This window comes from Prunus avium, chromosome 8, assembly GCF_965620075.1.
Source record: "Prunus avium chromosome 8, drPruAviu1.hap1.1, whole genome shotgun sequence".
Lineage (NCBI taxonomy): Eukaryota > Viridiplantae > Streptophyta > Magnoliopsida > Rosales > Rosaceae > Prunus > Prunus avium.
Window position 1 is genome coordinate 28,990,561 of NC_142291.1, and position 21,092 is coordinate 29,011,652.

Consider the following 21,092-nt stretch of genomic DNA (forward strand, 5'->3'; position numbering starts at 1 on the left):
TTGGACTAAGGGCACTTCTAACAGTGAAACCCTTGCTATGGCAAGGGGGGAACTAGGGAAAGCACTATTCACATGAATAGTGCATGCCCTTGCAAAAAGTAAAATGCACTTCCAGCAGTTGCCATGGCAAAGGGCAAATGCTATTCACTTTTTTGTTTTTTTAACAAATTTGTTTACCTAAACAATTAATTTGGACAATATTTTCGGATAAGATTTTGGGTTTCAAATTTTAGATAAATTTTTTTTTCAAATTTCAAATTTTGGGTATTTTTTTCAAATTTTTTTTGCAGAAAAAAATTTATGCCGTTGGATTGAAGGACAAAAATGAATTTGACAGCCCAGAAGCTGCCATGTGGCACCAGCCCTTGGGCCAGCACTCAGGCTCCTCCTACCTTCGGGGCAACCCAGGCTCGTGGTCCCCACAGCTTGCCAGGGCCAGCCTCTGTTGCTGGAACTTCATTTTGGGCTCTTGCCCACCCCCCCAGCCCGAGCCCTAGGGGGCTGCTGGAAGTGGCCTAAGGGTTCAAATTTGAGGTTGGGTCGAATGCTTATGGATTGTGTACAAAATCTTTTGTTTTTCATGATTGTATTCTAAAAATTAGTATCTATTTTTTCAGAAACTTTGTACAAAAGCTATAGGTTTTTTTTGTTGTTGTCATAAACCAGTTTTATTAAGAAATACAAAAGTGAGACAAAAAGTAAAATGATCTTACCAATAACACAAAAAGGCCAGAGACCCAAACAAAAGCTAATTAGACATAAACCCACTACAAGCAAAAGGCCCACAACGTACATAAATTCCGGTAAAAAGCTACAATGAAGAGTTTAAAGTGAGGAAGCTATTTTAATTTCTTATTTAATTAAAATTTTAGTTACTTATTCATTTATTTAAATTTATTTCCTACTTTATTTAAGTTAACAAACACATCTTTATATTTCTTTAGGGTGTTTATATTGAACAAGAATATATATATATATATATATATATATATATATATATATATATATATATATATACAGAAATTCTCTTATGCGGACATCCGGACGTTATTATCGTGCGGACGCCGTGTATTTTGTACTACCCCTCTCTGTTTTCCTGCCTGTTTACAATAGGATCCGCACGATAATAACGTGCGGACATCCGAATAAGAGAATAACTGATATATATATACTAGCCTCTCTGCACGCGCTTCTTAGCTTGCGAGAGGCTTTTTTTTTAAAAAAATTAACATTTATTTTAGAATTAAAAAAGATAATGGGTAGTTGTGTTCCATAAAAATAGGTCATTATCTGATTTTTCTTTTAATTTTAATTTTTTTAAATATGAAAAAGTGTGAATTTACCATATTATCCTCATTTTATTAATAATTTCAATTCTTAATGTTTGCATTAACCAAGGGTATTTTCTGGTATTTTGAATGTTTCACCATTCTCTACCTTTTGCTTTATATATACTAGCCTCTCCGCATACGCTCCCACGCTTGCGAGAGGCTTTTTTTAAAATTTTTAAAATTTATTTTAGAATTAAAAAAGATAATGGGTAGTTGTGTTCCATAAAAATAGGATCCATTATTTGATTTTTTTTTTAATTTTAATTTTTTTTAAAAATGAAAAAGTATGAATTTACCATATTATCCTAATTTAATTAATAATTTCAATTCTTAATATTTGTATTAACCAAGGACATTTTCTGGTATTTTAAATGTTTTACTATCTCTGCTTTTTGCTTTATATATATAGATGAATATATAGTCATCATAAGTTGGTAGCTCCCGACCCACAAACCTATTATATCTCTCTCCCTCTATCCGTCTTCTTCGTCACTGGTCACCGTAGCAAGCACAGGACAAGTCCGTATACGCCATTGTCCCTGTAAGTGCTCTCTCTCTCTCTCTCTCTCTCTCTCTCTCTCTCTCTCTGGTTTCTGTGAGTCAAGCTGTGCGTTTTCCTGCATAATTTCAACAAATTTCCGATTTTTAACTGAATTTGATTGGGGCTTTCTGGTTATAAGCGAACTCTCTCTCTTTCTCTGATTTCTGCGAGTCAAGCTGTGGGTTTTCCTGCGTAATTTCAACAAATTTCCGATTTTTAACTGAATTTGATTGGGGCTTTCTGGTTATAAGTGAATCTGTAATACTTGATACATTCTATTCTGCCAAGCCCTTGGTCTGGGTGTGCAGAAGTTTCGCTTCTCGGCGATTATCACTTTTTTTCATCTGGCTTTTGTCTTTTCTATGTTGATTTCTGTGTTGGTCCTTTCCTTTGAATACAATTTTTTTTTTTCACTATCAGACTATAATGTTTCCCTCACTTTGTTATATAGTTCACTGTAATCTCGTGTGGTGTCTATACCGTATACAACTATCTCAACTAACTCTTGTTTGGTGTCCACTTTCAGATCCCCACGAAAGAGGGTATACATTGCTGGGGTACTGTATTCAGTCATTTACGCCCCACAAAAGAGAAGGAGTATTTTCCTCAGTCCGTGAGAGAGAGATAAGGAAGCCATCACCATGAATGCCCCAGATCGATACGAAAGATTTGTTGTCCCTGAAGGCACCAAAAAGTAATGTTAATCCATGTGGGAAGACTTTCTGCTTCTCTCTAAGGTCTAAAGCCTAAGCCTGATTTTGTTTACTCTTTTGCAGGGTGTCATATGAGAGGGACACAAAGATCATAAACGCAGCATCCTTCACAATTGAGAGAGAGGACCACACCATTGGAAACATCCTCCGCATGTATGCATGTCATTCTCCTTTAATTCAAGTTTTATGTTCTGTCTTAAACTTTTTTTCATTCCAAGATTGCTTGTATAAGCCTAATCAAACCATAATTGATTGAAATATTGTGGCAATCAGGCAGTTGCACAGGGATGAGAATGTTCTATTTGCCGGTTACAAGCTTCCTCACCCCCTTCAGTACAAGATTATTGTCAGGGTTAGTTCTCCAGATTTAATTTTCTATTCTATTTTTCAAATGACCTAGAGCGAAGAGCAAACCCTTAAGTTAGAAGCACAAGTACTCGTATGATATTGTCGTTTTTACCTTAACTGGTGTTTTGGTGGTACATTGGTCTTTTTGTAGATTCACACCACCAGCCAGTCTTCACCAATGCAGGCATATAACCAGGCTATTAATGATCTTGACAAGGAACTTGATCATTTAAAGAGTTGTTTTGAGGTAAATGCTGTTTGATGCTTCTTCTTCTTAACCCTTGCTTTATTAAGTCTCTTACTCAGTGTTAGTCCAAATAAATTAAGGTGTTGGGAATGCTTTCCAGATTGCAACATGACCTTTACTTTCATTTAAAGCATTTTAATACTTTTAATATTGCGCTAATACGACCCACTTGTAATAAATAGTGAAAAACTCAACTCACATTATAGTTTGTTTTAAATAACTTGATAATATCAAAGTACTAAACATCATAGGAATGAGGGATGGTGTTTGATATCAAACTTCTGAGGGTGCAAGATCATAGAAATGCTATTATATTCTACAGAAGTTTTAAAACATTTAAATACATACTGAGGTGTAAATGTGAGGAGTGTTATGAAGTGTGGGTTTTCCTTTGAAATATTTGAAAATACAAACGATTGACAAGAAATTATGTGTTTCAATTTGTAAGGCAAATGTGTTACGACTTGACTTAGGAATACTTATGTTATGATGAGCGTTCTTACATCTTTAAATTCCTGTTTGCAGGCTGAGGTGGCAAAGCATTCAGTGGAGTACTAATAGGCATTCAAGGAATTGTAAGGAGGCATATTTTGACAAGAGATGTCAGATAATTGTTGTTTGTTGGTATGCAAATTGGTACTGATATCGATTATTGCCTTTTGTAAACATGCTATCAAAGTACTTGTGTGAATTTTAATGATGTGATGTCTCCTGAAGTTCATGGATAGTTATGAAACGAGAAAAGGTTAAAAGGTGAAATCAGTTTGTTTTTGTTTTTCTAAGTGCTACTGCCCCTTTTTCGTTTCGCGCTTATGGATCAACCATATATGCTTTGAGTCTCTCAGACCTCTTCAATTTGGCTGGACAGCTCACGTTTTGTATGGGGCACAACTTTAACCTAATAACTATATATATATTTATTTGTACTTGTCTGATGTCTGCATTTCAAGACTCTTTGCACAGCTTTAAGCTTATAACAAATGTTCATGTCTTTGCATCAAGACTTGTATACTGGAATATATTTTGTTGTTCATAAAAAAGGCTTGATAATGAACTATCGATCACGCGAGGACGAGAGTCAAGAGTCAAATTCTTATCGTGAGTTATAACTTCTATGAAATTATGGAGGCTTTGGATGTCCTAGTGAACCTTTGGTTGTAATCTAATTTTCACAAAACGTCAAGGTCACATGGTTGCAATTTCTGGGCACCAGTATGTCCAGTCAAAGCAATTGGTTAATCTTTTCAAATTGAGTTAACACGTGCATTCAACTCACATAATATATCCCACCAAATTTTGTCTCCAGTCCTTTTCATATTATAGTTTCTAACTTTTTTCTTTCTTTTTGGTTTTTTTTTTATTTTTATTTTGGTCAAATGTACTTTCCATTAAACAACAGACAGTACATCATGGTGAAACATGGCTACCAACAGCCAGACACAACAAACAAAGAGCAAAGCACGACAAGGCTACCAACAGCCCAAAATAAAGCCAACTAAACACAAACAGACACCAAGAACAAGTAATCAAGTTAGAGATCCGAGTATTGACACCTCCCAGGGGAGCGGGTCCATCTCTTTAACATAAGACTACTGCCTAGGCTCAAACAGAAGAAAATAAAAACCCAACCTAAAGTGCCAAAATAGCAAGCCCAACACAACAAAAGCCCACAAGAAGCAAAAACCCTAATATCTAACCCTAAATAAAACAAGCCGCCGTCACCACCCACAGATATGCCGTCGCCGCCACAAGAAAAGCAAGGGCCATGAGAGCCAAGAGAGGAGATCTGTAGAGTGTGGATTTGGGGGAGCAAGCCCCCATGCGTCATACTCAAGTGATCTATCAAGTTGTGGTCAAGATTGACCATAGATTCGTAGAACCCACAAGTGCAGATCCAAGTCTGAGATCTGAGAATGGGTTGATGGAGTAGAACAACGGCAGCAATCCAGTGGCAAACCAAATAAATCTTAGGGATAGAGGACTTTTGGATTTGAGATTATGTGGGAAAAGAGAAACAGGTCGGCAGAGTGGGGGAGGGATGAAAGGAAAGAGAGATTAGGGAGATGTGAGGGCTGTAGAACAAAGGGAGAGAAAGATCAGAGGAAGGAGTAGAAGACTTAAGGGTCTGCAGCAGAGAGTACAAAAGGGGAAGGGCTTTCAAAAGGACAAAACGAAAGTGAAAGAAAAGAGCCACACGAAAGAAGGCAGGGTAGCCACACCAAAGGTGGCGGAGCAGCCGCCCCGAAGGGCAACGGGAGAGACACCAGCTACTCAGAAGAGGGCGGTGGAGATGAGAGAAAACTTAGAGAGAAGGAGGAGCCTCTCTCTCTAACTTTCTCTAACTAACTTTTCTTTCTTTTTGGTTTTAGTGAGTACTTTTCACAGTGGGCAACTTGGCATGCATAAGATTTTCTGATACAACCGACAGTTCATGCAAAAGGCAAACTAATCAATAACATCAATTGAATTAAATAACGAATAGGTAAATAAGAGCGTAGATTGGATTAATTGTTAGAGGTGGATTCGGTATCCTATTACTTTTACAAATTGATTTTCAACCCCTTTAATTTTTGTGTGTTTTGTTTGTTTTGGTTCTTGAGTTTTTGTTAATTTTATAGTTTAATTAAATCAATCAATCACTTGTTTAATTAAGTTTAGTGCGAGTTAATTAATTAAGATTCAATTTTCTATTTGCTTCTTCTGTAACCCAAATATATATAGAGAGAGAGAGAGATAAGGAAGCCAAGCTAGCAAGCACCATGAATGCACCAGAACAATACGAACGATTTGATGTCCCTAAAGGCAAAGAAAAGTAATTTTAATCCCCGTGGAAAACTTTCTGCTCCTCTCTAAGGCCTAAAGCCTAAGCCTGATTTACTCACCAAAAAAAAAAAAAAGCCTAAGCCTGATTTTGTTTACTCTTTTGTAGGGTGTCATATAAGAGGGACAAAAATATCATAAACGCAGCATCCTTTACAATTGTTAGAGGACCACACCATTGGCAACATCCTCCGACATACATCTCCTTTTATTCAAATTTTATGTCCTGTCTTGACTTTTTTTCATTCCGAGGTTACTTGTATAAGCTTAATATCAAACCCTAATTGATTGAAAATTTATGATAATCCTTTCTTCTTCTTTTTTTTATAAAAAAAATTAAATAGAAACTTCATTAGATAGATAGAATCAAAGACATTAACAAGACATCCAAAATACCAATCACAAGAGGTCAACAAACTAACATGCTAAAAACAAAACTAACGTAGACAAAAACCACACTAAAACTACTAGCCCACATCACCACAATTAACCATAAGCCCAAACAAAGTCCACAAACCCAATATAACCAAAACTCTAAAACAACATATGAGCCTAGACGAACCCTACCATCACCACCTGAAGAAGCACCGTCGTGGCCACACCCACCACCGCATTCGTAACAGATATGGGGAAAATATGATTTCCAGCAATCTATCTGAGCATAAGAGCGAACAAATAAACAAAACAACAACTTCGTCAAAGAACAATTGGGTGATTTGCAACAACCTCCGTAAAAAACAATGTAGAATCAAATTTAGAGAATATGAGGGGCGTTAGGGAGCGGGTTTTGGAAGTAGAATTTGATTGAGAACATAGACTAAAAGAGATGATGAGGAATTTCAATCTAACCATGGCTCATAAGAAACCACCATAAGGGACTTTTTTTTTCAACACGCCCTAGTGGGCTTATTCACTAACCTAAAAGGAAAAGACGAGAAGAGGGGAGGGTGAGGAGGGGCAGTGATGCTTCTTCCTCCTTCACCCTCTATGGAGTTTTCCTTAAGGACTCACAGAGGGAGAGAGCGACTAGGGTTTCTTAGGAGAATAGAACAAGAGATAATTTGATTATTAGCATGTGTGTCGAAAATTTATGACAATCGATCAGGCAGTTGCACAGGAATGAGAATGTTCTATTTGCCGGTTACAAGTATCCTCACCCCCTTCAGCACAAGATCATTGTCAAGGTTAGTTTCCAAATTTAATTTTCTATTCTATTTTTCAAATGACCTAGAGCAAAGAGCAGCAAACCCTAAGTTAGAAGCACAAGTACTCTTATGATCGATGTTGTCGTTTTTATGTACCTTAACGGGTATTTTGGTGGTATATTGGTGTTTTTGTAGATTCAAACCACCAGCCAGTCTTTACCAATGCAGGCATATAACCAAGCTATTAATGATATTGACAAGGAACTTGACCGTTTATAGAGTTGTTTTGAGGTAATGTTGTTTGATATGCTTCTCCTTCATTACCCTTGCTTTAGTAAGACTCTGACTCAGTGTTAGTCCAACTAAATTATGGTCTAAGGGATGGTATTTGATATCAAAGGGTCCAAGATCAAAGAAATGCTATTATAGTCTACAAAAGTTTTATTAAAACATTTCAAGACAAACTGAGGCATAAATGTGAGGGATCTGAAGTGTGAGTTTTCCTTAGAAATATTCGGAAATACACATGATCAAAGATAAATTATGTGTTTCAATTATAAGGCAAATGTGTTTGGCTTGACTTATAAATACTTATGAGTGTTCTTAGCATCTCCAAGGGAGTATGCAAATGAAGTAGACAAAATTGTACTATAACAACGTAGGTGGCATGTTGCCTACCCATTGGCCTCATGAAAAAAGTTGGTCACTCCAATGGAGTAGGCAATGAAAGTCTACAAACCATTATTATATTATTCATTTTTATCTTTTACATTTACTATTATATTTTATAGAAAGTAAGTGAGAGAGTGGAGATGATATTTTATTTGCCATATCAATTAATGAAATTGGTGACTGTTATTTAATTTATTTTAATTTTTTATAGCATGAAAAATATTATTTTTTATTTGCCAAAATTAAGAAAGGGATGGAGATTTCTTACACACACACGTTTGAACTTGAGATAACTGATTTGCAAATTAAGGTATTTTCCATTAGGCTGGACCTGTTGGCTTATAACACAAGTAATGCTTTACAACCCTTTTTGCTTATGCTCTTGTGAACCATATTTGAGGTGGATCGTTTACTTTTTGTTTTTTTTATATGATGCGCTGTAAGCTTTTGAAATAGACTTACGTTTATTTATAGAGAATCTGCTGCCTGATTTACATTACACATTAGAAACTCATTATATGAAAATAGAATGAAGAAATTTGTATACAAGTTGTCATGGACAATTAAGAAATTTGTAGATTATAATCATGATTATCAATCAAACGATGTTTTTTTTGTCCCAACGATTATTGTTATTACATTACTATAGTAAATTGTGTGTTTAGGATTTGTTTTGTACGTAGCCGCAACATTTTAAAATGGGATTAATTAAGTTAATTAATATATTATCCGTAAATAACAGGCAGGGCCGGCCCTGACATTTTGGTGGCCCATGGCCAAAAATTAAACGAGGCCCTTAGTATATAATTTTTTTTTAATTTGCTCATTCCTATTTTTTTATTTATGAATACGGAGCAAAATCCCAGAAAATAACTAAGCTGCTTAAATAGAACAATTTCATTCAACTAACAAAAAAAAACCAAAAGTAAACGATCCATAAACAACAAAAATCATATTTAGGTCATAGAGCTTCTTAAATTTCAGCAAAACAAAACAAAAGTTCTTTAAGTGGTTCTTCCATAGGGCTTAGTTCTCAAGTGGCTCAATTGTACACAAAAAGCTCCTTTGACTTCCACTTCATCATCTACAAATCAAAAATCAAAAGCAGTAACATTAAAAATACAAACAATCATTGAAAAATTCTTGATCTTCTAGCATTTTGAGAAGCAAAATCATCAATAACCTCTTCAAAATCAATATTTTCCAACATATTCTTTTCAATACATAAGATTGCCAATCCATTTAACCTTTCTTGTGACATAGTTGAACGCAAATAAGATTTTATTAATTTTAATTTTGAAAAACTTCTTTCTGCAGATTGTATCATTCTCTCTCATTTCTTCTTGACTAATTGGTTGTTGTGATTCATTAACTAATTCATCAGATGGATCTTCAATTGAAGAACTAGTTTTAAAAAACTTATCAAGAGCTCCTTTTTGAGTTTGAATCATTTTTTCTATTTTTCTAATTTTATTTCTTTTTTGACTTCCAGATTCATGTTTCCTAACCATTTTTGTTACTGCAACTCTTAAATCTATAAAGTGACAGACAACAAATGAACAAAATAAACACACCAGACCAAACACAACCAGCAAAGCAACCAAACACAACCAGCAAAGGAAAAAAACTAAATTTAAGCAAAAAAAAAAAGCAATACAACCTGGTTTATGCTTAAGTTGTATTAAACCGCTTCAATCTTGCAGAGATTTCACTTCAATTGATCTATATTTCACATCTGCAATAATATAAAAAATATGTATAAAGATATGTATAAAGAATTCAAATCTGTATAAAAAAAATCATGCAACAAAACAGAGTACAGAGATGACATACTTACACTAAAACTGCATTTCAGGTGTCTAAATTTCTTTGATTGGACTAATTTTTGGATATGTTATAGTAGGGATGAAGAGGAACAAGTTTGATAGAGGGAGAATTTCGATTTGAGCTTAGGAAGTTGATGCTTTGGATCTGTGAACATGGCTGACGGATTTGATAGCTGAGAGGTGTTTGGGAGAGATTTATTTGAGAAATCTTGAGTTTTAAAAGAAGCTGCTGCACTGGGCAGAAAAAAGAACAAAAGATAAAAGAAGGCGTGGGCGTGGGAGACAGAGATGAACAAAAGATAAAAATAATGCACAACTAGGTAGACAAAAGAGGATGGCTTGGCGTGGGAAACATATGAGGATGGAGTGGGAGAGAGATGATAATTGTTTATTCAATGGTCTCTCTTTTGGCTCAATTTGTTTTCTTTATATTTTTTTATTTTTAATTAATATAAGACTTTATTACTACTTAATATACTGTATACATATAAAAATTTGAGGCCCCAAAAATCGGAGGCCCATGGCCATCGCCCTCCGCTCCCACCCCTCCGGGCCGGCCCTGATAACAGGCATGATTAGAAGGAAAGAAGAGCCTAAACCAGAAGTGGATGATGCCTTTGCTCCTTTCATTGGCTTGAGTAACTTGCCTTGGTCCCTTTGGGAACCTAAACTCGCATGTGTCTCTTTGTGTGTGTTAGAGATGACCCCAAATTTTGTATAGGTCTCAACTCTCAACATATATTTTGTCTTTAATTTTATATCTAAGTTCAGTGTATATTTGATTGAAAAGATAATGTTATGACACTATTTTAATTTTTACTGCATATGCTCATTTTTCATAGAAAGAAAACTTATACGGTTATTGACCGAAATGGTCCCTCAATTATTGCTCGAATTTCATTTTGATTCACTAACTAAAATTTTCATTTCAATATTCCTCCAACTCTCCATTTAGTATAAAAACAATCCTACCGTCAAAGTCTGTCAATTGTTTTGGGAAATTGAGGGGCAAAACTGTCTCTCTCTCCTTCTCTCTCCTCTCTCTCTATTCCCTCCCCGAGCCACCCCACATGGCTGCAAATCTTGATTTTGAAAATGAGAGAAGGTTAACCATCTTTATTTTGCCACATGTGCATTTAAGAAGCTATCAAATTTCTTCTCAAATGAGACAGTAATGAATGTAGCTGAGAAAATAACAATGATCCACATAATTGATTTTGATATCCATTATAGTTTTAAATGGCCTTGCCTCATACAAAATCTCTCTTCTAGGCTTGGGTACCCCAAAGCTTCATATTACTGGGATTGCTAGGATTACTAGGATTACTAGGATTAATCTTCTATGACTAACTCCAAGAAGACGAAGAAAGAGGGGACAAAACGGTGGGCTGCACAGACCCCACCCCAACAACCAAATCCCATTCCCACCACAAAACTTTTTATTTTATTTTAAATGAGAGCAAAGGAATCATAGAGAATAGAAAGGTGGAGGTGGTGGGGGGTGATATCTAGGTGCAGTTTTTTTATAGTTTTTTTTCTTTAATTTCTTTCTTTTTTAGATGGTTTTGCCTAAAAAGGACAATTTTGCCCCTTCATTTCACAGAACAATTGACAGACTTTGATGGTAGGACCGTTTTGATACTAAATGGAGAGTTGAAGGACTATTGAAATGAAAATTTTAGTTCATATACCGAAATGAAACTCGAGCAATAATTAAGGGACCATTTCGGTCAAAAACCCAAACTTATAATACTCTAAACTAAAAAAACTAGTTTTTGCTGTTTTTGTTTATTTTTCCCCGTTGTACACAGCTAAATTGTAAGAACAAAAGGTTTGCTTTCACTAGTATATTATTGTTTTATACAAAAATTTATTGATAACAAACAAGCATCAATATGTTTTTTGTTTTTGAATGTAAAATAAATTATCTATCAAGTATTAAAAATTGAAGCAACTTTCTATAGTTTTCTGTTGTTTGACCTTCTAAATATTAAAGAAAGGCAACAACTATTTTATTCAAGTTCACGATTATACATAGAGACAAATGCATCTTTCAAAATTTTAGCTTTTTATTGCACTAAATTCAATATGACTTTGGTTTTTGTAAAATTTTTGTTTAGCTTCCAATTAAACAATGTGATAAACGGAATCCGAAGCTTTAATTTTAAGAGAAATGTAAGCATGTCTGTCAGTTTCTTTGGTAATGGCTATTTGGTTTGCTCAAGATTGAAAATGTTTGTTTTTTTATATTTAACAATTTGCTTCCTCATTGTTATATGAAATCCAAGCATCGTTGTGAGACTTCTAATTTGTTTGGATCTTAATACAATGATTAAACTATAGTTTAATTTCTAGGTCATCACATATTAGAAACTTCTTGACTTGGATTACAAGGTTGGACTACATTTTAGGTCCTATTTCTAGCATTAAAGTACCTACATGGCGCAGGTGAGTTTTATGAATAAAATTTGCGGGTTACATTGCATATGACAAATGGATGGGAGTTTTTGTAGGAAGTATAGTAGGTTTTTCGAAACTTTGATACAGTTAATAGGTTTTGTTATCTCTCAAAATAATTTGATCTGTATCCAAGTCTAACTACGTGCACGTGAACGACTAACCTTAACAAAACTCATAGTAAAAATACCACTATGATTCTCCACATTGAAAATGTTGACGTAAAGAGACTGAAATAAAATAATGTAAATTGATGGAGCACTTTTATAACATGTAGAACTAGAGACACAATGACAATATGCTCAATCCCCTAAGCCCCCTTTTACCAAATTCTCAAATGAGATTAACGTCTCAAAGACCGCTTTCCCATACAAATTTTGTTATTATTATCTTTTTGGTTGGACGTCTTGGTTATAGCTCTACTTTTCTCTAATAGCTAATAAACATACATCAACTCTTATTTTAATAAATTTCTTTGATAAGAGTTGTCCAGAAACTATGTTGTTTTTTATTTTTGGGTCAATAAAATTATGTTGTTTATTTCAAGGTCATCAAGAAGTTGCGAACTCCACTATGACTGGCATTTGTCCCTTGAATTTAGATCCAAATGCAATATATTTTTCATCGGATTTCATTCCACCCCAACTTCAATTTAGGCTCAGGGCAATTATTAAAAGCCAAAACTTAGGCATTGTTAATTAAATATTTTTTTTTATCAAATAGGCATTGTTAATTAATTTGTCATATTTTATTTTTCTTCTCTATTTTTTCACTAGCACCCTTCCCAAAAAATTGAAAACAAAGGTAAGAAGCTTTTAGCAGCATGCAAAGCCTTTGACTGGACAAGTTGGTTGTACAGTAATTCCTCCAAGGAATCGGACAATGAAAGCCCACGAAAATAACCAGTCATTTCATGTCAATCATACAAATTGTTTTAGCTTTGACCTTCACCTTTCAGCCCTTTTGAGGTTGCTGGCTTTTGGTTTTTGTTTTTCTAAGTGCTGCAGCCCCCTTTTAGCTTAGCTTTTATGGACCAACCATCCATTTATACTTTGAGTCTCTCTGACCTCTTCAATTTGGCTGGACAGCTCACGTTTTGTATGGGGCACAGCTTTAACAAATGTTTATTTGTACCTGTCTGATGTCTGCATTTCAAGACTTTTTGCACAGCTTTAAGCTTATAACAAATGTTCATGTCATTGTATCAAGACTTGTATACTTGAATTTATTTTGTTGTGTGTAAAGAATGCCTAAATTCTGGAGTATCGATCACGAAAACGAGAGTCAAACTTTTATCATGAACAAGTAAGTGCCCAATAACCGGAGTTATAATATAAGTTCTATACATGGAGTATGGAGTTACAGGTTTTTGGGAGACTTTGGATGGCCTAGTCAATTTTTGGTTGTAATCTAATCTTCACAAAACCTCAAGGTCACATGGTTGCAATTTCTGGGCACCAGTATGTCCAGTCAAAGAAATTGGTTAATCTTTTCAAATTGAGTACACGTGCCTCCAACTGACATGGAGCAGTATCCCACCAAATTTTGGCTCTAGTCGTTTTCATGTAGTTTCAAACTCTCTCAGTTTAGTGAGAACTTTTCACAGTTGGCATGCATAAGATTTTCTGTTCTTAGAAAGTCAAATTGAACAACTCTTGTAAGGTCAAATGGTTAAGAATAGTTATCTTTGTAGTTGTATATTTGATTCATCGATATCTTCACATCGTTGAAGGAAGTTAAAATTCCACTCAAAATTAATTGATAATATGGAGTAGCCTAACTCCTTACAAGCTCATGCTAAATTTCTTAATACACTCAACAATCGCTTGTGGCAAAAAAACCAAAAAGGAGGAGCCGTTACTTTCTGATTTACATTTCTATGTATATACAGATTCTAGAGCAACTGTCAATTTCTTTATCCCTTTTTTATTTTTCAAATGGTGAAGTTTTTGAACTTTTTGGAAATCAATATTATCTTAAATCAAAAGCCACAGATTTACTTCTTTTAATGCAATGCAAAAAGCTCACCATTGCCAAAGCTCTTGAAAGGTGACATAGCTTTCTAAGACAAGCGACTAGCTAGTGACCCTTTAGAGCACTATCTTCTATAGTTGTATATATAATAGCACAGATACTTCACACTTATCCTTGCAGAACTATTTATAGTTCAAATTCATAGCAGAGAGCCAATAAATAAGATTTTCTGGGATATGAAATAAATATAGCTAGAGACATATATTTGGTCATCCCTAAAACTAGTTTTTGGTTCAGCTTTCGAATAAGGCTAATTTCTGTGAGTGGTCTCATTCTATAGCTCAGTGTGCTTTCTATTTCCTTCAATCAGATTTTTGTGCTGTGTGCATTTAATGGGTTTTTTGGATGTTTCTTTCATGCTGGATGTTTTTTTCTGTTCAGGCACTTGTCCATTTCTGGAGGGCGGTTCATTCTGCAATTAATGTTGTTTCAGTGAGTTTTGGAAGTGGACAAAACCAAGTTTTGATCTTATTATGCATGAAATCTAGTGGCAGGGTAATAGTTTGATGCCATACAAGTTCATGGAGGGAATTTCAAGACACAAGCGTTCCAACAGGTGGCTTTGTGTTCTTCATTTTATACCCTTTTTTTATTATACAAAAATTCCACGTTCAATTTTCCATTTCCTTCTTCTGTAACCCTAATGATGCTTTGCTTGAACTACAAAAAGATTTTTGAGAATCAGAAAAAATAATTTAATTCATTTACTGGATCTACACAGGGCAGGTGTATTTAATTTCTGAAACCTTCTAATTTGATTTTTCATTGGCAGAAGATTCTATAAGTTATTAGATAATTTTATCAATTACCCATTTAACTAGTCTTAACAGCTGAACTGGGTTTGCCAGCCAGGAGTGAGAAACTGACCTTCTTTGCAATACAGAAAACTCTATGAGGTATATGCTTCATTTCAGATTTTAACAAGTTTTGTTCTCCTTTACTGACAGTGAACCAGTAAGCAGAAAATTTGAGAAAGATAAACTGAATAGCATCCTCGAAACTCCTTACAGTCTTAAAATGGTAAAAGTTTCTTTTAATTTTTTATTTTATTTTCATTACAATCTTGTGTTTACATGTTCTGTGCATAATTGTTATGATCCAGACAAGTTTTACTAGACTAGCCCAGTAGGCCAGAATGTCAGATATATAGGTCAATTTTAAGCTCTCTTATTTCTCGAATCACATGCATTCCTGTTCATTGCTTTGGTCCAGTACAATCCAACTGTTTGACCAATCTTATTTAAGTAGTCTTTGTTTTGTTTTGTAGAAGGAAATGGGAAGACCGAACTGCTATGTTGAAGTTATGATGAAGAGGCAATCTACAGATTCTGATGTTCAGAGTTCTTTATATCAGGAGGTACAAATCTCAGCTTATCCAAGTAGTTATTGCTGGACTAGTTAATTAAGCTTATCCAAATCAGGTGTTCTTCGAACCTATGTGTCTGATGATTTACAATTTCTTCCTTTTGTAGATTCTACAGCTTCAAAAACAACTGGAGGACCAATTTTTGGTACGGCATGCTTTACAGAAGGCATTAAGTTATCGTCCATTATCACCGGATTCTACAATTGAAACCTCTCTACCAAAGGTAGTCTGTTATGTGCTTTAGGTGCAATTTATCAGTTCAGATGTGTTTCCTCTGTTTTCACTCCCTTGTATGGAATACTATCATATTAGTTCTATTTCTTTTATTTAAAGGATATGGAAATGTAAAGCATATCAAAGCTGAAAGGTACATTAACCTGCCATCTAGGCAAATCTTCAAGAAATTAAGATAAAGAAACAATTTGAGTGCCATTTTTAAGATAATTGATCTCAGACACTATTGGTTTGGAACTTTCAGTGTAGTTCAATGCCTTCCTTTCTTCACACATCTTTAGCTTAATTGTTTTTCCATTTTCCAAGATCTTATATTCCTTTTCCTTGACTCCAGTCTACCAAGGAAGTCATTAAGGAAATAGCTGTGTTGGAACTAGAAGTTGTGTACTTGGAGCGCTATCTTCTTTCCCTGTATCGGAAAACCTTTGATCAACAAATATCATCTGAATTGAGCGTGGCTCCTGGACAAGCTGTTACACCAGAAAATAGCAATACAGTCACTTACTCTGATGATCTTATGTCACCTCGGAATTCGATTGTCAAACCACTAAAGGAATGCAATGACATAGTAGAACAACAACAACTGTTAGATTCAAGCATTCATCGTACCTACTCATCACTGTCTCAGCGTTCAACTTGTTCAACTAGAACTTCTCCTCGAATGAAATCTCGAGCTAAAGCTGTAGATTCATACCATTCCTTACCTTTCTCGATGCTAGAGGTAACTGAATAAGAGAAAATCTACCAAACAGCAGTTATTTATTTCCTTTTGTTTGTCTCTTCAGTGTTCCTCTTATTAATATTATAGTTGCTTTGGAAATTATGTGTTTCTCTAATGTGTGATTTATATGTTGCCTCTGCAGCAAGCTCAGAGTGCAACTACAAATGTATATCCGACGGAACAGCTTGAAACCTATTTCTCTGATCAAGTTCCAGACACACCAAACTGCATTTCGGAGGAGATGATTAAGTGCATTGCAACCGTATTTTGTGAACTTGCAGATCCACCTGTTATCAGTCAGGATTACTCTAGCTCTCCAATCACATCATCATCAACGTATAACTTATCTTCTCACAGTCAAGGTGAAAAGTGGAGCTCAAAACGCACAAAAGTTCCATTTTTCAATTCACATTCCGATAAGCCTTTCCACATTGAAGGGCCAGATGAAATGAGTGGACCTTATTGCAGAATGCTAAAGGTACATTCAATCTGTAGGGACGCAGAGAAGTTAGGAGATGTTGAACATGCACTAAAGAAATTTAGGTATGCCAATTCTGAGATAAAGATGCCGAATCCTTAATTATTTTGCATCAAGCTATTTGTCAATCTGTTATAAATTTGTTTTCCTGTCTGCTGTATCTGGTGACTGAGAGATCAACATATTGAGAAAAAGAACTGGTAACCAATGCTGTCCTCAGTAACAGAATGACGTTACAAAGTCCACTGTGGTTAAATGTTTAGTTCAGAATTTCAACTTTGGTGCTTCTGTTGTGAGATTTTTGATGAAGTTGTACATGCCACATTAAATGACAATTCATTTTTGTGCATGGTTTTGAATAATTGCTTTTAGTTTGACCTCCACCATGGATAACCTTTTGCTAAAGGTAAATGGAGAAGGGTTTCCGCTCGAACATGTATGAATTGTGATAGTGAAAATTACCATAGGCCTCATAAATATGTTGTTCTAAATTTGTAAAACTTAAAACTTTCTTTTTGTAGGTCACTTATCTGTCGATTGGAAGAAGTTGATCTCAGAAAGATGAAGCATGAGGAGAAGTTGGCTTTTTGGATTAACGTGCATAATGCACTCGTGATGCATGTATGATTCTACAGCCAAGAAAGAGTACAAAACCTGATGGCTTGATATTCTTATTTTTCTTTTGCGGTTTTTCTTTGAGTCTTTGAGCATTTCCAATTTATCTTATCTGTTGTCTTCAGGCATTTTTGGTCTATGGCATTCCACAGAATAATCTAAAAAGAGTTTCACTGCTACTCAAGGTAATCAGAATTGTTTTTTACAATTTTTGTAATAAGCATGGCGCACAATTTTCATTACAAGCTTCTGCATTCTTCAGGCTGCTTATAATGTGGGAGGTCACGCCATAAGCGTAGACATGATACAAAGATCCATTCTCGGATGCAGATTGCCTCGTCCTGGACAAGTAATCTCTCTTTCTGTAACAACTAGTTCATATTACGACCCATTTACCTTCTGATATACACCATATAGAAAAGTTAATTTGTTAGTACATGTTTTCTACTAATTTATGATTTCGAAGAATCTACTCATTTATACTTACTGAGCAATGAGCTTTATTTCCCTACAGTGGCTGCGGCTGTTGTTTTCCATGAAAACAAAATTCAAGGTTGGAGATGCACGGAAAGCGTATGCAATTGAGCATCCTGAACCTCTTTTGCATTTTGCACTCTGTTCAGGAAGTCATTCTGATCCTGCGGTATACACCTATGCCCTTACCGTACTGTTGTTTGTACATGATGTCCCTTTACTAAAGCATAAGCTTCTGCTAGATACAAAACAATTTTATAGAGGGTTATCCAGAGTATATAATTGTTTTTTCTGGCAAAATTTCGCTCATGAATCAAAATCCCAACAAGCTGAAATGTACCAACATGATGAGAATATTAATTAAATGACAATTTTGACTTGATTTTTAAATGCAACCTTATTTGAAGATCATGATTAATGGCCTGGGGCTCTGGCCATAAGTCTGACTCACTGAAGCTTCTCTAAATAATTTTATACTGCATAAGATTAGGTTTGCAGCCATGATACAAATTTCCATGTGACTAAATGAATTACAGAATCATATCAAAGTTTTGCTATTAGTTTGAGTAACATGTTCTTTGAACTAGTAGAACATGTCAGTTATAGGTTTTAAGTAGTTCTCCAGGATCTAACTCATTTACTGTTACTGTTCAGGTTCGCGTATACACATCCAAGAGAGTGTTTGAGGAGCTGGAAACTGCAAAAGACGAATACATCCAATCGACCTTCCTAGTGCACAAGGAACAGAAAATCCTTCTTCCAAAGATTGTGGAGTCATTTGCAAAGGATACAGGATTGTGCTCAGCTGATTTGATGGAGATGACTGAGCATTTTATGCCTGATTTTCAAAGAAAAAGCAGTCAACCGTTTCAACACAAAAGAACCTGGAAAGGAATTGAGTGGATTCCTCACAACTTTACTTTCCGTTATCTGCTATCGAAAGAAGTAGCTTGGTGATCTCTTTGCACTGATAAAGCATATGAGTTGACTTTATGGCTAGTTTGTTCCTTTGATGTGTTTCTCCATGGATAACATGAAGAGTTCAGAACGAAAATGAATCACAACTATGCATCCTCAAGAAATGCGCTTTTTCTGAGCAGAATGATGATCAAATGCGCTCAAGGTTGAGCTTGAGTTATTCGAAAGAATGCCGGACATGAAAGGGCTTTAATCGAGAAGAACATTAGGTGTGCTCTGGTTTCATAACTAGGAAGTCTTTGTGCTCTTGTGAGCTTGAGCTTGTTTGATCACCAATCTTGTTTTGAGTGTCGTGGCAGTGGTCTGCTGTCATTAGGTGTTGTACTATCCAGCATATTACAGTAGGCTTGTATGTAAAAAGAAAAAGAAAAGAAGCAAGAGACAGGTTTGCATGCAGCTAGCTGTTAGTGTGATGTGTGTGATCTTTATTCGTCTGCATTTTCTAATGTTTAAGTATCTTAATAGCGTTCAGAGAGGCAGCCACAAGTGTGCCCTTGGGATATTTGCTTCCTTGGATTTGGATATCCATTAGTAACCATGCACAGAAAATGTCACAGATAAAAGTGATATACTTGGCCATCTTGGAAGATGGCTAGAAGTTAAAGGAGGACGCATAACTCCCAGGGTTTCAATTCCCAAGTGAGAAGCATCAAACTTGTGAAGTATATTAAGTCCTTGGAGAGCATTGATAAATACATAATATGACCCTGTGTGGTAACACTTTTTTTTAATATTTTTTTATCCAAGCGATGTTGGAAATGGGGGAATCAAACATAGGACCTCAGTGTAAACTTAATACTGGGTAAAACTATAAGACCCAATACATAATCAAGGATCTTGAACGTCATGATTTTCACAATAGCATTAGGCGAAAATTCAATTAGACTTAAATTACATAAATACCTTGTTAATTAGTCTTCTACAATATCAAGATATTTGTCTTGAGCGATCCCTAGGCGAGCCATCAGTGTAGAGGAAATAAGTTTCTCTCTCTAACCTTTTGCACGTTAAAAAACCCTAATATGTGTTTTCAAGATAGGTATGTGCACTATTATAGTGCTCTTGTGAACTTAAGCTTGTTAGTCGGGTGTTCTTTAGAAATATTTTATTTTATCCATTTCTACTGTAAGATTAGATTTCTTTTCATCTTTTGGATTAATCCAAAGGTGACCGGACGAAATGACCGGATATAAGTGACCTGACTAGAGCTGCGCGGCTCATTAGAAACCCATTTTTCTAATTTGAGGCTGAAAACAGCTATGGCCTGGGCCATTTGGCTCCCACTAAACATGCTCTTACACTTACAGCATGAATGCTGACCAAAAAAACACTTGGGGGCTGTTTATCCTTGAGATGAAGCCACATGTCACGAGAAGTCTGACTGCCAATCACACAAGAAATAGCAGAAGAAGACAGAGTAGCAGTGATTAAGATCATGAGAGCTTGATCATGAATCTTCCAAATCTAATATGCCTTAGATACAGGCAGGGTGGTCCTGAGATTTTAAGGGATATGTGCGAAACTTAAACTGGAGCCCTCACATAATGTTATATGAAAATACAAAAATAAAAAATTGCCATAACTTAATGTCATAAAACAATTTTTTTATAACTAAAATTCATCATCAATTAGCATGTAATAACAATCACAAATCAAATTCATAATTTTTTTTAATGTTTTCATTTGATAAAGTTAAATATTATTATGTTCGGTAAAAAATAAGAGTTCAAGAGAAAGAAGAAAGAATGATTTTTTTGTTTTGTTTTGTTTTGATTGGACTAGAGTATCTTTTTTTGTTTGGGTGTGATATATACTGTTAATTTAGTTGGATTTTCCCCTTTGTTTTTTTTCATGTGATTTTTTTTTAATATCTATTTTAAATTTTTTTGTTATCATGAAAAAATAATAAAAATACGAATAGAATGACATCACTGAGACCCAAACTTGGCCCTTGTACCAAGGGATATGCGCTAAAATCCAACTTCACCAAATACACTTTGTTTCACTATGATGCACGCTAGAGTATATATATATATAGTTTTTATAGTATTAATATATATAATATAAAGTAAAAAATAATTCGGGGACCTTG

The 21,092-nt window shown here is 35.0% G+C and overlaps 2 protein-coding genes, 1 long non-coding RNA gene and 1 pseudogene across 5 annotated transcripts; 3 read left to right on the forward strand and 1 right to left on the reverse strand.

Moving 5' to 3' along the window:
- Window positions 1-1,747: 1,747 nt before the first annotated feature.
- On the forward strand, window positions 1,748-3,962 carry LOC110756314 (DNA-directed RNA polymerases II, IV and V subunit 11). The gene is made up of 6 exons (XM_021957727.2): window positions 1,748-1,872; window positions 2,399-2,566; window positions 2,649-2,738; window positions 2,859-2,937; window positions 3,085-3,180; window positions 3,706-3,962. Exons 2-6 carry the CDS (start codon window positions 2,514-2,516, stop codon window positions 3,736-3,738), a joined length of 351 nt encoding a protein of 116 aa, XP_021813419.1. The 5' UTR covers window positions 1,748-1,872; window positions 2,399-2,513; the 3' UTR covers window positions 3,739-3,962.
- A 1,977-nt stretch (window positions 3,963-5,939) lies between these two features.
- On the forward strand, window positions 5,940-7,782 carry LOC110756324 (DNA-directed RNA polymerases II, IV and V subunit 11-like; annotated as a pseudogene).
- A 781-nt stretch (window positions 7,783-8,563) lies between these two features.
- On the reverse strand, window positions 8,564-10,064 carry LOC148292484 (uncharacterized). Its single transcript, XR_015826223.1, has 3 exons — window positions 9,655-10,064; window positions 9,478-9,552; window positions 8,564-8,901 (listed from the first exon to the last, which is right to left on the reverse strand). It is a non-coding gene; the product is annotated as an uncharacterized LOC148292484 (long non-coding RNA).
- Window positions 10,065-14,205: 4,141 nt separating this feature from the next.
- On the forward strand, window positions 14,206-19,396 carry LOC110756326 (uncharacterized). Of its 3 annotated transcripts, XM_021957739.2 has the most exons (12): window positions 14,206-14,393; window positions 14,516-14,690; window positions 15,082-15,154; window positions 15,402-15,491; window positions 15,607-15,723; window positions 16,069-16,455; window positions 16,598-16,998; window positions 17,455-17,554; window positions 17,674-17,733; window positions 17,811-17,897; window positions 18,063-18,191; window positions 18,677-19,396. In XM_021957739.2, the coding sequence occupies exons 2-12, from the start codon at window positions 14,641-14,643 to the stop codon at window positions 18,977-18,979; spliced, it is 1,797 nt and encodes a 598-aa protein (XP_021813431.2). In that variant the 5' UTR covers window positions 14,206-14,393; window positions 14,516-14,640; the 3' UTR covers window positions 18,980-19,396. The 3 variants fall into 3 exon arrangements, with proteins under 3 accessions (XP_021813431.2, XP_021813432.2, XP_021813433.2); XM_021957740.2 differs by lacking the exons at window positions 14,206-14,393; window positions 14,516-14,690 and adding an exon at window positions 14,711-14,860; XM_021957741.2 differs by lacking the exons at window positions 14,206-14,393; window positions 14,516-14,690; window positions 15,082-15,154 and adding an exon at window positions 14,889-15,030.
- Window positions 19,397-21,092: the final 1,696 nt, after the last annotated feature.

Bases quoted from the DNA above. Each gene is read 5' to 3' on its own strand.
- LOC110756314 (XM_021957727.2), top strand. From the start codon at position 2,514: ATGAATGCCCCAGATCGATACGAAAGATTTGTTGTCCCTGAAGGCACC. The intron at 2,739-2,858 runs GTATGCATGTCA...TGTGGCAATCAG, and splicing joins ATTGGAAACATCCTCCGCAT to GCAGTTGCACAGGGATGAGA. The intron at 3,181-3,705 runs GTAAATGCTGTT...TCCTGTTTGCAG, and splicing joins ATTTAAAGAGTTGTTTTGAG to GCTGAGGTGGCAAAGCATTC.
- LOC110756326 (XM_021957739.2), top strand. From the start codon at position 14,641: ATGCCATACAAGTTCATGGAGGGAATTTCAAGACACAAGCGTTCCAAC. The intron at 15,492-15,606 runs GTACAAATCTCA...TTCCTTTTGTAG, and splicing joins AGAGTTCTTTATATCAGGAG to ATTCTACAGCTTCAAAAACA. The intron at 15,724-16,068 runs GTAGTCTGTTAT...CCTTGACTCCAG, and splicing joins TTGAAACCTCTCTACCAAAG to TCTACCAAGGAAGTCATTAA.